General features: G+C 36.4%; 1 protein-coding gene across 8 annotated transcripts in view; it reads right to left on the bottom strand.

Moving 5' to 3' along the window:
• CSNK1G1 (casein kinase 1 gamma 1) overlaps positions 1-13,178 on the bottom strand; it is a 158,742-nt gene that overhangs the window by 100,090 nt on the left and 45,474 nt on the right. For 7 of the 8 annotated variants that reach the window (XR_004348363.1, XR_004348362.1, XR_004348361.1 and 4 more), the window contains exon 2: positions 10,978-11,377. The exons of the other annotated variant lie outside the window; for it this stretch is intronic. Coding sequence is in view for 3 of the 7 variants with exons in the window: in XM_032622132.1 (XP_032478023.1) it covers positions 10,978-11,158 (181 nt within the window). In the remaining 4 variants the exon portion in view is untranslated. The remainder of the gene's footprint in view (positions 1-10,977; positions 11,378-13,178) is intronic. 8 annotated transcript variants of the gene reach the window in all.

Below are 13,178 nucleotides of genomic sequence, written 5' to 3'. Positions count from 1 at the left end.
GCAGTGGAAGTGTGGACTCCTAACCACTGGACCACCAGGGAATTCCCCATACTGTCTTTTAATTAGAAAAATATTAGTATCTCTTAAACCTCAAGTAGGGAACTCTTTTATATAAATAAATTTTTCAGAAAAGTGAAGTGACACTCTTTCAATTAAAGTTAAAAAGTAAAATCATTTACAATGGAAATGTTTCTAAAGCTTCATGTTTCATAAAGAGAATATCGGGTGTTCACTCTAGCAGCATACTATTTACTAAAATTGATAGAGATTAGCGTGCACCCCACCCCTGTGCAAGGATGACATGCAAATTCATGAAGCATTACATTTTTTTACAAACTTAAAGTTATGAAATAAATAAGTCACAGGGATGCTATGTACAGCATGATGACTAAAGTTAATAATACTGTACTGCATATCTGAAAGTTACTAAGAGAGGAAATCTTACAAGTTCTCATCACAAGAAAAATAAATTTTGTAAATATGTGTGGTGATGGATGTTAACTAGACTTACTGTGGTGATCATTTTGCAATATATACAAATAATGAATCATTATGTGTACACCTGAAACTAATATAATGTTATATGTCAATTGCACCTCAATAAAAACGTTTCCATGAATATCTGATGTTTTTTCCTTGATGAATCTACTCAAGATGAGTAATAATTATATTACCCCACTTGAGCAAACACCCTTAGGGGTTAATCCAGTATATAAGGCTATTCTGCCCAGACTGCTCTGCTCTGTGACTTTGTTACCTCCCTTGCTATCAGTCTATCAGTGATCACTTCTTGATATATGTAATTCCCTCTTCCTTCTGTGTTTGTACTCTATGGAAGATTAAGAAAACTAATAAGCTTGTTAGAAATGCATATAAAATAAGAACACAAAGGCTTTAAGAAAAAGACTGAAGGTCTGAAGCACAGGAACTTCTGGGTACACAGATCCTAAGATATCTATTTTGACTGCTAAGAAATTTTTTATTTTTATTGTTGTTTTGCTTTGCTAGTCCTCAGCTTTGATGCAGAGAGCTGGAGCTTATTAAGAAAAATGATACCATGTACAGTTTTACTATAACATGGATAAAAATTTCAAAAAATGTAATTTATAATTCTAATTTACATTAATGTTAGTTTATATTCTACATAAATTTTTGTGAAAAAATGCTACATTTAGCCTTGTCTGTTCTGGAATATGAGTATTTTAGAGTATAATAAAACTGTAGAAAAATTACACTTTCATCACTGATGTGTAAATTTTCTGCCCTATATAAAACTAATTTATCTAGCAAGCTAGAGAGGATAATGTGTTATAGTTCTAATAATAACCTATCTTCATGAACATGTTTATTGTGTTATTTACTTATAATAATAATAAAAGCTAGAAGAAAACGAAGCCCAATTATATGGTAACGGTTGTGGTAATCCACTTGAAGAAACAGAATAGCCATTAAACTTATAATTACAAAAGTCACATATAGGAATTTAGTAAATAAAAAAGGCAGAATCTCAAAGCATAGCCAACTTCGTTTATACCAAAGTACATATATATGTATATGCATGTATATATAGACATATATACATTTACACACAACTAAAAAAAGAGCTGCTCTAATTTTCTGTAATGTTACAATTCTGTCTACAAAAACAAAACCCAAACAAACAGAAACAGAACAAGCTTCATGAATTGGAATTACCATTAACTTCTCTATAGGCTAGGTGCTCAAAACCAAACAATCTAATTATTATTTAGATTACTCTATCTCTGAAGTAGTTTATAACATTCAGTAGAAAAAGGAACATGACAATCTCAAAAAAGAAATGTTAACTTTTAGTTTCACAGTACAGACATTAGCCTAAACTACCTACAAGAGCCCTTTAATCAAAGAAACACTTAGAATTACTTAAATCACAAGGCATTTACTGTTTCAGCTTTCTATCATCCAGACAAACTGGAGAACTCCCCTATTATCCTTTAATATCAGCACCACTAGATAAAAAAAGACTGCTCTGTGTTTTTTAACAATACAGAAAAATGATACCTTCTGTGGGAAGGGGCAGTGAGATCAGAAGTTCTAATTAATTTATGATCTCTGCGGAGGGGCGGGGTACGGGGGTGGAAAACATGACATGCAATTCCTTCCAAGTTTTTTTTGTTTGTGTTTTTTTTTTTTTAACTGCCTACAAGACAAAGTCCAAATCTATATCGTGGCCCACAGCTAGTCAAGAACAGACTGCTCACATCTCTACCCTCATTTCCCACTGTACCTTAGTCAAATAAAAAGCTAAGGGTAGAATAAAGAACAGTGTTTATAATCTCCTCCACTTTGATTTTACTCTAAATTTAAAATCTATACTTTGCAAAATTAAAAATAATAAAAAATTAATTATTAATCAATTAGCCAACATTTTCCCTCCTTACCTCCCAGAAAATCCCTGAAGATTAAAGTTGGTTCAACATAGAACCTAGATAGTAATACTTAGAGAAAAGATTATTGGTTATCATTTTATACTTTATATTTCTTTTCTTGGTAATAGGTATAATTATACTGAATGTAAATGATTATAACCTTTGGAATTTAAAATTACTTCTTATGTCCTTTTAAACCTCTTTTTCCCCAGCATGTAGTATTTCGACTGCACACTTAACCAATAAGTAGGGGAACTACATGATATATAATAGAAATATCTGTCTGGGATGTCCCAGACCTGGGCTCTAGTTCCAACTCTGTGGCAAGCTAGTTTATTTTACCTTGACTAAGTTGTTTAATTTCTAATTTCTTTCATTTTTAAAATGATGAAGTTTGAACTAGACAATGCCGAAGTTCCCTAGAGGTCCAAAACTTAAGAAAGGTCTTATCTATTAAATCATTCTAAGTTACCATGAGCTTTTTGGGGGTAAATCCCACTCCTGTCTCATAGTAAACTCAGAGCCAACTTTTTCATATAAGTGTTGCCAATCTAGTTGTCAGACTTGAAATTGTAGAGTAGGATTCTTGAATCATGGTCAAGTCTTTTGTTCAATTCACTGTTTTTTCAAAAAATTTAATGTTGAATCTTGATTCTGTTAACCAGTCACTATATTAGCTGCCCCACCTCAAGCACTGTATTATGTGAGGATTTCATTACTATGTCCTTCAAAGATCTCCATCCAATTCACGGTTGAACTGAACGGAATCAAAATACAGAGCTCTACTGTTCAGCATCAGTGATGACAATGATCCGATTCTCTTTGCTGAGGTGGTTAAAACAACTACAAATCTCAACTATCTTCTCAGCCAACTCATATTTCTAAATGCGTTACTAGACTATCACAAAAGTTTGTCAAATAAATGCCTTGCTGAATAAAAATATACGATACACAGAGACATCTGGTTTAACATGGCAGAGAAAATGTAGGCATTTCACTCTATTCCTTTCCAAAAGCCCAATGAAACGACAAAAGGAAGAAGACAGAACAAGTAAAATAGGTGGGAAAAAAGCAGACTAGAGATGTCAACATTTTGGAAGATGGGCTCCATTTCCTTTGGTAAGAGCTTTGCCATTTTCTGGTAAAGTATGGCCATAAGTTCAGACAGTTTTCTCCTTAGGATGCATGATCATCACATAAATATTGATTCTGAACTCTCTTCATAATTAAATCCTTAATCGTCCTAGTTTTGTACTCCTGCTGAAAAATTCCAAACTGGTTTAGCAATCCTGAAAATTTTACTGTTAAGTTCTCCTGATTAACTAGCCAAGATGTCAATGCATAATCCTGCAAGTTATCATATCTGTGATACTTCTAAAGTTACCATATTAACATGACACAGTCTGTGCATCAGCGAATGTGGTTAAAACTATTTGCTCCTACCATTTTTTGGTGGATTATGCTACTGACAAAAAGAATTCTCCCTCAACATCTGTTAAAGCTGTTTATCCTCAGCAAACTGTGCTTGAGTTAGAACCAACAGGATGCAATTCCAAAAGAAATTTAAACTACAATACTATTAGGAACAATAACTTTATATTCATTTGTAGTTTTCCAAGAAAGTTAAAATACATTATTTCTGGGATCATAATTTAAATTGAATTCCTCCACAACATACTGCGGAAAACAAATGATATAATTCGTTACATATCTATGAAGCAGGAACCTAAGTATCCCCTTCTGAGGGGGAGAAAAATATGTTTTATCAGTCTTACAACTTACCACAACACATAAACAAATGTACACACATACATATCTCCAAAGAGGTAAAGTACATGGGACAAAAATATTAACAACTGGTAAATGTAGGTGTTATTATGGATCCTCACCATCCTATCCTTTTTAGTTTTTTGTAAAATTTTGAAATTTTTCTTCATACAAGTTGGGAAAAAATAAAACAAAAATTTAAACAATGTTTTGTATTATGTATACAAACCAAGTGCTCACTATCTGTCAATCACTGTCTTAGGTGATTATATGCATTATCTAAATTTTATCTCTACAACAAATCTGTAAGATAGATATTATTATTACCTTCCTCTTACGGAGGAAAAAAAATGAAACTTGGAAAGGAAATCTGACTCAGGGCTCTTTTAACCACTTGAGGCAGAAAGTAATGATACGACTTCTAAAACTTGTTTTTAGCTTGTTCCATCCACAGACCCCCAACATTTGCAAATTTATAGGGAAACTTTAACAATGTTATAAAAGCACAATACAGTAGCCCCTTACTCTCTGTGGAGGACTGGTTCCAGGACCCCCATGGATACCAAAGTCTGTGGCTGTGGACGCTCAAGGTCCCTTTACAAAATGGCGTATTATTTGCATATAACCTGGGTACATCCTCTGTATACTAGATCTAGATCTCTAGATTACTTATAACACCTAGTACAGTGTAAATGCTAGGTAAATAATTGTAAATACAATGTAAATCCTATGTGAAGAGTCACCTGTAATAGGGCAAATTTAAGTTTTGCTTTTTGGAACTTTATGGGACTATTTTTCCCCAGAGTGTTTTCCACCCCTGGTTGCTTGAACCCAGAGATGAAGAACCTGTGGATATGGAGGGCCAACTTTGTATCAGTTTTTTTGTTTTGCTGACTGGCTTGATTTTTGGCTGATATAGATTGAGTTTCATTTGTTCAAAATGCTAAGATTTCCTATGAAACTATTAATAAAAAAGTAAACATTTGATTTTACAATGCTTTCACTTTCAACTAGAGAAGAAACACTTTTAAATCTTATTTTATCTTAAGCCTATATTCTTTCAGATGAATGCTTTTCAAAAAATTTTAACACAACAGACCCATACCTTTTAAACAAAATCTTGCTGAAAACTCAATATAAAGGTAAGAGAGAGTCCTGCCTGCTCACTTTTCCTTTCCCATTCTCTTGAAGTATGAAATCAAGGGCTCCAAGACTTTGTGGGATGTAATATGAAACCAATTGCTTTATATAATATGCAACTGTAAACTGTTAATTATCATAACTGCCAGAAACAGAACTGGCTGGTAAGAGCTGAAGTTATAAGTCCCAATTTAAGTTCATTAGTGATACTTAAGTAATTCAGATATGGAAAGAACAATACGCAGAGAAGTTAGTCATAGAAATAAGTGTCTTATTTTAGAAGCAAGGGAGGAATGTGTCACAGGACAAGCTGATACCCTTAGACAATTTACCTTTGTCAGAAACATCCTTCTGTTCTAATGTACTTTTACATATTTCACCAGATACCAAAGATGGAATAGAACAAAAAGGTCAATTCTTTGTGCCTCCATTTTCTTATGTGTAAGTAAAAACATTCTCTAACAAGATACTATTTCACAAAGACAGTATAAAAATTATTAAAATTTATATGCAAGATTGTTTAGTCTAAATGGTCTCCCATAAACATAGGCACATACTTGTTAGGATATGAAATCACCTATCTACTTATTCTTGCAACTAAGAAGGAAAAAAGCTGTTATTTGTAGACTAGGGATACATATTTTCTAAATTCTGGAGGAATAGAATCATTTTTTTTTTTTTTTTTTGCGCTATGCGGGCCTCTCACTGCTGTGGCCTCTCCCGTTGCGGAGCACAGGCTCCGGACGCGCAGGCTCAGCAGCCATGGCTCACGGGCGCAGCCACTCCGCGGCACGCGGGATCCTCCCGGACCGGGGCACGAACCCGCGTCCCCTGCATCGGCAGGCGGACTCTCAACCACTGCGCCACCAGGGAAGCCCTAGAATCATTTTTATCTTAATGTTTACATGATTCTTTCCAGGCCTGATTCAGGAGACTCAAAACTTTAATTAAAAAAAAAAAAAAAAAGGGCTTCCCTGGTGGCACAGTGGTTAAGAGTCCGCCTGCCGATGCAGGGGACATGGGTTCGTGTCCCGGTCTGGGAAGATCCCACATGCCACGGAGCGGCTGCGCCCGTGAGCCATGGCCGCTGAGCCTGCTGCTCCGCAACGGGAGAGGCCACAGCGGTGGGAGGCCCGCGTACCGCAAAAAAAAAAAAAAAAAAAAAAAAAAAAAAGATCTATATTTAAGCTGAAACAATAGAAGTTCATGCTGTATTAAGTGATAAAAGCAAGTTTACAGCACAGTTTGATTGCATTTCTAAAATATGTCCTGATCCATATTTGTTATTCTGGAAAATTAAATTAATTAAACAAAATTAGTGATTATCTTTGGAGATACTTTTAATAAAAATTTTAAAAAAAAATTTTGGGCAACAGCATGTTTTCTTTTTAAAAGCATTCCTTTAAAGGATATGTTTATTGCTATTTTTCCCCTGGTTACAAAATACATGTATTCATTAAAATAAACGAAGAACAAAAAGGAAGGAAAAAAGGAATCATCTCAGAAATATATAAACAGAAGTAAAAGACCAAAGGCTATAATAATCAGCTTCTCCTGTTTAGCCTTAGGGCACAGGCTGTGCTTAACACCCCATCCCTCTAGAAACTCTTGTCTTGACTTTTCGACTTCTCTACTCTTGAGGCTCTTCCTCTTCCAGCATCCCTTAAATACACCCTCTTTCTCTCCTCACTCACAAAAGGTCCACAAGCATCATATCATCACTGATGATTGCATGCTCATTAACACCAACATGGTAATGATTTCTTAATCCCAGCTGAAGTTTAATTTTTCTAAGTCTCAGAGTCACATTTCTGCGTATGTGCTACACAATCCTCAAAGTCAATATATTCTCAAAGTCTAACTTACTTGCCTTCCCCATCGCCTACTCTAATCCCATGTTTCCTAGCTCTATTAAAGGTTTCCTCATTCACTTGGTCTTCCCACGCTGGCAAAATAACTGGTAACCAAATCCTGCCTAAGGTCTCCTTCTGAAATTTCTCCCTAATTCATCCCTTCCTCTGCATCTCACTGCCATTTTCAGAGCTAAGGCAGGCCTGGCCAATTCTGATCTGGACTACTTAGGGTACCCATTATATGCCATACACAGTAAAAGGAATTAAGAATACGAATAAATATGAGAATATTAATAAAGCAAATTACTACCATCAAGCATATCTTGAGGTAGAGAGATGGAGGAACATGACACAATGTGACAAGTACAATTAGAACAAAAATCCACACGATGTCAACCTCTTTACTATCTGATCTAATCTTATACTGGGAATTATCTTTCTAGAATACAAACCAGATAATGTCACTCTTCTGTTGTGAAACCCTTGATGATTCTACTCCACTGCCTACAGGATAAAGTCCAAATGCTTTAATACCAAGCAAACACTTCACAATCTGCTCCCAACGTATCTAATAGCCTCATCTATTACTCTTCTTTCACTTCACACCCCATAACCCAGCTGGGTATAACTAGTTCCTGCTCTGACAATATGCTAAACAATTTTACAACATGTAGTGTTTGTGCATCCTGCTGTTGGACAGTCCTTCTTCCTTGTGCTCGCCAGTGAAGTCCTGTACTACTCTCAATCAAACCACGCTCCTCTGTGAAACCTTCATTAACCTTCCCTGCCAGTGTAGTTTTTATACACTCTATTACAATACTTATCACTTTATGTTGTAATTTGTGTTTCTTTTTCTGTCATTAGACTGAGATTTTTTTTAAACTGTAACTGATTTATAATATTGTGTTTGTTTCAGGTATACAGCGAACTGATTCAGTTATACATACACATATATATTTTTCAGATTCTTTTCCTTTATAGGTTACTACAAGATATTGACTACAGTTCCCTGTACTATACAGTAGGTCCTTGTTGGTTATCTATTTTATACATAGTGGTGTGTATCTGTCAACCCCATACTCCTTATTTATCTTCCCACCACCCGATACTGTGAGATTCTTAAGTACATCTTGTAATTCTTTGTATCCTTCCCAAGTCTAGCAAGACAGTAAATATTCAAGAATTGTTTGTTAAATGGATGATGAGGTGGAAATAGATTTACACAGAGTCAAAATACACTAATCATCCCTTTTTTTTTTGGCTCTCTGTCTGGAATTCAGGAGTCTATTTAAGCAGTAATGCCACTACCTACCACGACCCCCACATACCAGGAACCCAAAGGAGCCCATGTATTTTTTTTCTCCCCCCTTCCTACTCATCTGGCTATCTATCCATCCAGCCCACAAATAACATCAGCAAATAATACAGATAGAATCCCTGCCCTCCAAGGGGCTTATACTGGAGTAAGGAGAGACAATTAACAGGTAAACAAATACATAAAATAATGTCAGATAGTGATCAATGCGATGAATAAAACAAAGCAGTTTGATGAGACAGAATGTGGTTAGGGGAGTAATGTGCTATTTTAAATGGAGGTGGGAGAGAAGTCACAGAAGGTTTCTCTGAGACAGTAACATGAAAGTTGAGGCCCAAGGGATGAAAAGCAACCAGCGAAGCAAAAGTTTGAAGAAAGAATCCTTCAAGCAGAAGGAATTGTAGGTGTAAAAGCTCTGAGGCACAAATGCACTTGGCTATTTGAGGGACAGAAGAGACAGGTAGCTAGAGAAAGAAATGAGTTTGGAGAAGAAAGCACAGCATTGTAATGGCAGCCTGGGTGGAGGCCTATCTGCTCCTGCCTTGAGTTTGGAATTTTCCAGTTTTCACCTCCTGTTGCCTGCACAATCTTCTACTTCCTAATACCATAGCAAGAGGACAATGGAATGGGGTATACAGCACACCCTATTGTCGGGAGACATCAAATGATTCTGAAAGTTACTTTTCTGGTTTCTGTTGATAAAAAGTACTCCTAGATACAATGCCCTAACAATAACGGTCCCAGGGCTAATGAAAACCTCATCAGCACACAAGAATAAAACCACTTGAAAAGAGAGACAAGTTCTTTCTACTGACTACAATGCAAGTCAAAATGGGACCCATCATAATCACCCTAGATTCGTCAGAGGAAATAAAACACAACACTTTACCACTCTGAAAATATACATGAGCTATCCTTCTACCTGAATAGATTTTTCCATTCCTGTGTAAACGTAAAGATAATATAATACAAATCTAGACTTAAGTAATTAAATAAAATACATTTGCAGTTTTCATTGACCAGGATTTTTCTTCATCTTTATAGAAATTAAACAATTTTATGATGTTTTGAGAAAGCATGAATTTATATGCATTATAAACTGCCTCAGTAATTTTGTGGATGTTTGTCATAATCTATTTAATTCAAGTACTACTGTGATGTTAGAGCAAAGTCAATCCATTATATAAATGTATAGTCACAAAACTAGCTACTAAAGCAACTCAGTAGTTGGTAGGAACTCAAGCAGTGTGAAATTACACATCTTACTCCTATTTTCAGTAGCATCTGCTGGCTTTGCTAACCAGACATGAACACATCACTAAATATAAAAGCCTTTCATTATCCTAGTCAGGTCTTAAAATCCCAGGCTCCCAGCCTTCTAGTGGTAAAAATAAATTCATTCTCAGCATCCCTAGATTCAATTCTACACCCAGTGATCTCTGGCTAGTACAGTGATGTTTCCCTGAATCTCTCTATGGGGGGATGAGAGGTAAGATTTTTTCGATCTCCTTTGGAAAAATCATGAGAAGTAGCAGAGATAATCAAAAATAATCATCTTATGCTCCCACGCTCCCAATTCCTCAAAGGGCAAAGCCTCTTACGATGGGTCTTCAAAATACTACATAGTCTCAACAGCTATGAAAAATAAGAAAACACTTTAGCTTAAAAAAGGACCTTGTCACAATCTGCACCAATACAGATCGGTGACCAACTTCACATATTCACAAGATCCTTCATTTTCTCTTTCCCATTCACCTAGGGAGGGCCATAAAAAGTTTCTAAATACCCAATGTACCTTCTTCCTAATTTCACATCTTCAAACTGGTTGATTTTATCATTATTCATCATCTCACTCATAAACTGATACCTGAAATAAAAAATCCTTTCCTTGGTTGGGAAATAAAAATTGCAAAGTTTCTCCCTGGAGTTCTAGCTCAATCCTGATGTTGGGACTTCTGGGAAGGAATGCAAACATGGTATCAGTTGGAAAACCTCTCTAAATACTGATGTATCTCCTTGCAGACTAAGTATGGGTATTACTGAGTAAGTACTGACTCTTCCCTTACTAAGGGTAGATTCTGAATTAAAACAAGGCCTTAATCCCTTCGCAAAGTGTGGTTCAAGGACCAACAGCATCTTAATCAACTGGGAGTTTGTTAAAAAGACAGTATACAGGGCTCTACTCTCCAACCAACTAAATCAGAATCTTCGTTTTACTGATATCTGTATGTAGATCTCCCTACATCACAAAATCTCAGAACTGGTGGAAAATCTAAAATCCTATCACACACAAAGAGGGATGAACCCTGGATAACAATTATACCTGATAATGACTATAGTCTCCTTCATAAATGCTTCAGTTCTTTTAACAATAGGTCCTCATTACAAGAACTTCTCATAAGATTATAAACTGCTGGTCTTGAAATGCACCAAAGCTTATTATAGCTGTTGTTGTTCTTGTTAGGCTAAGCCAATAATATAACCAAGTTCTTACCTAATCTGAGCTCTCCAAAGTTCCCACACCCTATCTTCTTGCCAACCCTGAAGTTGGGTCCCACCATAAGAACCCCAGAGGATGTTGAGGAGCCAGATGGTCGGGAACAGTGTCCACTCCTTTGTGCCATGGGTTTAGTTGTCCGTTGTCTTTCATCCTTTTCCCTACTAGGATGGTCCATGATCCTACACGACAGAGTCTCTGCACAGGTATCCTTAATTTGTATACCTCTCTTCAATACAAAAGTACGTCCGAATAAACTGGAGTTAGAGTAAGGTAAGGAGTTCTTTTGGCACCATGTTTATGTTTCTAATTTATCTCCAGGAGATGAAAAACCATTGATTAGTTCTGGTAGGACACGTAGTCTGTAGGTCTCAAGCATAGGAGGATATTGTGTAACCTAGGTAAAAAATCAAGAAAGCATACAGTTAAAAATTATATTTTAAAACAAATTAAGAGTTACCACTAATTAGAATGGACTCTATCCAAAACTGAGCAAAGTGGACAGCTTCCTGAAATGGATTTTGGTTTTACATCCTCCAACAGTTTAGCCATCTGGACTAGTAATTCATCTGGTAACATAGGCTCAGTAGGCTACAGACCAGGGCAGCCAATGGAACACAGAACCCTTTAACATAAAATGCTTTCTTCTAGTGTTGTACATATGACTCAAAAGAAAGCTATTTGTTGGCTTTTCCATCACTGGCTAACAAAGATGTGGTGGGGTTCAGCCAAGTTAAATAAACTGAGGGCAATTAAAAGCTCTTCCCCTTAATTTGGACAGAACCTATCAGAAATAAGCTACTCACTACTCACTGTCCCCCTCCTCCATCCCCACCATTTATCAAGCACTGACAGCAATCACAAAATCCAAAACAAGTTACGGATTGACACAGACTACTTCTATGAAGGCCTTACCAAAACCCTAGTGGTACAAAGTAGTACTAGACTAAAGGTTGGGAAAGCTCAACTTTTGGTCTAGTTTTCATTGTGGGCTGAGTACACAATGACAGAGTGCCTGAAGCAGGTCCTTTGCACAACCCCAAAGTGAGAATAAATCTGAAGAACAAAAAATCTTAAACAAAACTCATCCCTACCAGAATTCTCCAGTTTCTCAACTTAGGACTAAGCCCAAGACAAAGTTTACAATGAGATAATTTTGATGCTATTTTTGATAATCTAGGTGAGTATCCTTAACAAGAAAATATTCTGTTACCACCAATCACAGACTAAACACATACTTTTGTTTCACTTTCACTGAAGATGTCCCTTAAAATTTTAAGGAAGAAGAGAATTAGAACTGCTTGGTTATTATTGCATGTATACAAGAAAGCAAATATGTCTAGACTGTAAGCTTCTTACAGATACCTTTAATTCCCTAGTACAGGAACAGGCACATACGTGTGAGCTGAATGTACAAATGGGCACATGATCCAAGAACATACTCTGTTTACTTCATTATAGTAGTTAACTGCTTATTTTCATCTTTTCTGTCTGCTTTCTTTGCATTATTAAAACTGCATAATGACTTCAGGCTTCCGTAAATCTAATCATCATTAAAATACATTTCCCTGTGGGCTTCCCTGGTGGCGCAGTAGTTAAGAATCTGCCTGCCAATGCAGAGGACACAGGTTCGAGCCCTGGTCTGGGAAGATCCCACATGCCGCGGAGCAACTAAGCCCGTGAGCCACAACTACTGAGCCTGCGCATCTGGAGCCTGTGCTCCATAACGGGAGAAGCCGTGACAGTGAGAGGCCCGCGCACCGTGATGAAGAGTGGCCTCTGCTCGCCACAACTGGAGAAAGCCCTCGCACAGAAACAAAGACCCAACACAGCCAAAAATAAATAAATACATTTATTTAAAAATAAAAAAATTAAAAAAAATAAAATACATTTCCCTGAATTTAGGAAATTGTACATCTACATTCAAAATGTATATTCTGTTAAAGTAAAAACTCAGGGTGGTAAGAATAGGTCAGTAATTCCTGGATTTACTACATGAACAACATTATGAATTTATATTTCTCCTCACTCTTTCTCTTATTATAATTTCATCTAATATCCTTCAATTATCTTTGTTGTCTACCCAAAGTCCCTCAAACAATATGAGTAAAGAAAGAGAAGTAGGGAATTCTCTGGCTGTCCAGTGGTTGGGACTCCACGCTTTCACTGCCAAGGGTGCGGGTTCAATCCCTGGTCAG

Source organism: Phocoena sinus, chromosome 2 (genome assembly GCF_008692025.1).
Source record: "Phocoena sinus isolate mPhoSin1 chromosome 2, mPhoSin1.pri, whole genome shotgun sequence".
In the NCBI taxonomy this organism is placed as follows: domain Eukaryota; kingdom Metazoa; phylum Chordata; class Mammalia; order Artiodactyla; family Phocoenidae; genus Phocoena; species Phocoena sinus.
Note: the sequence above shows the minus strand (reverse complement) of the source record. Positions and strands in the feature narration are given on the sequence as shown.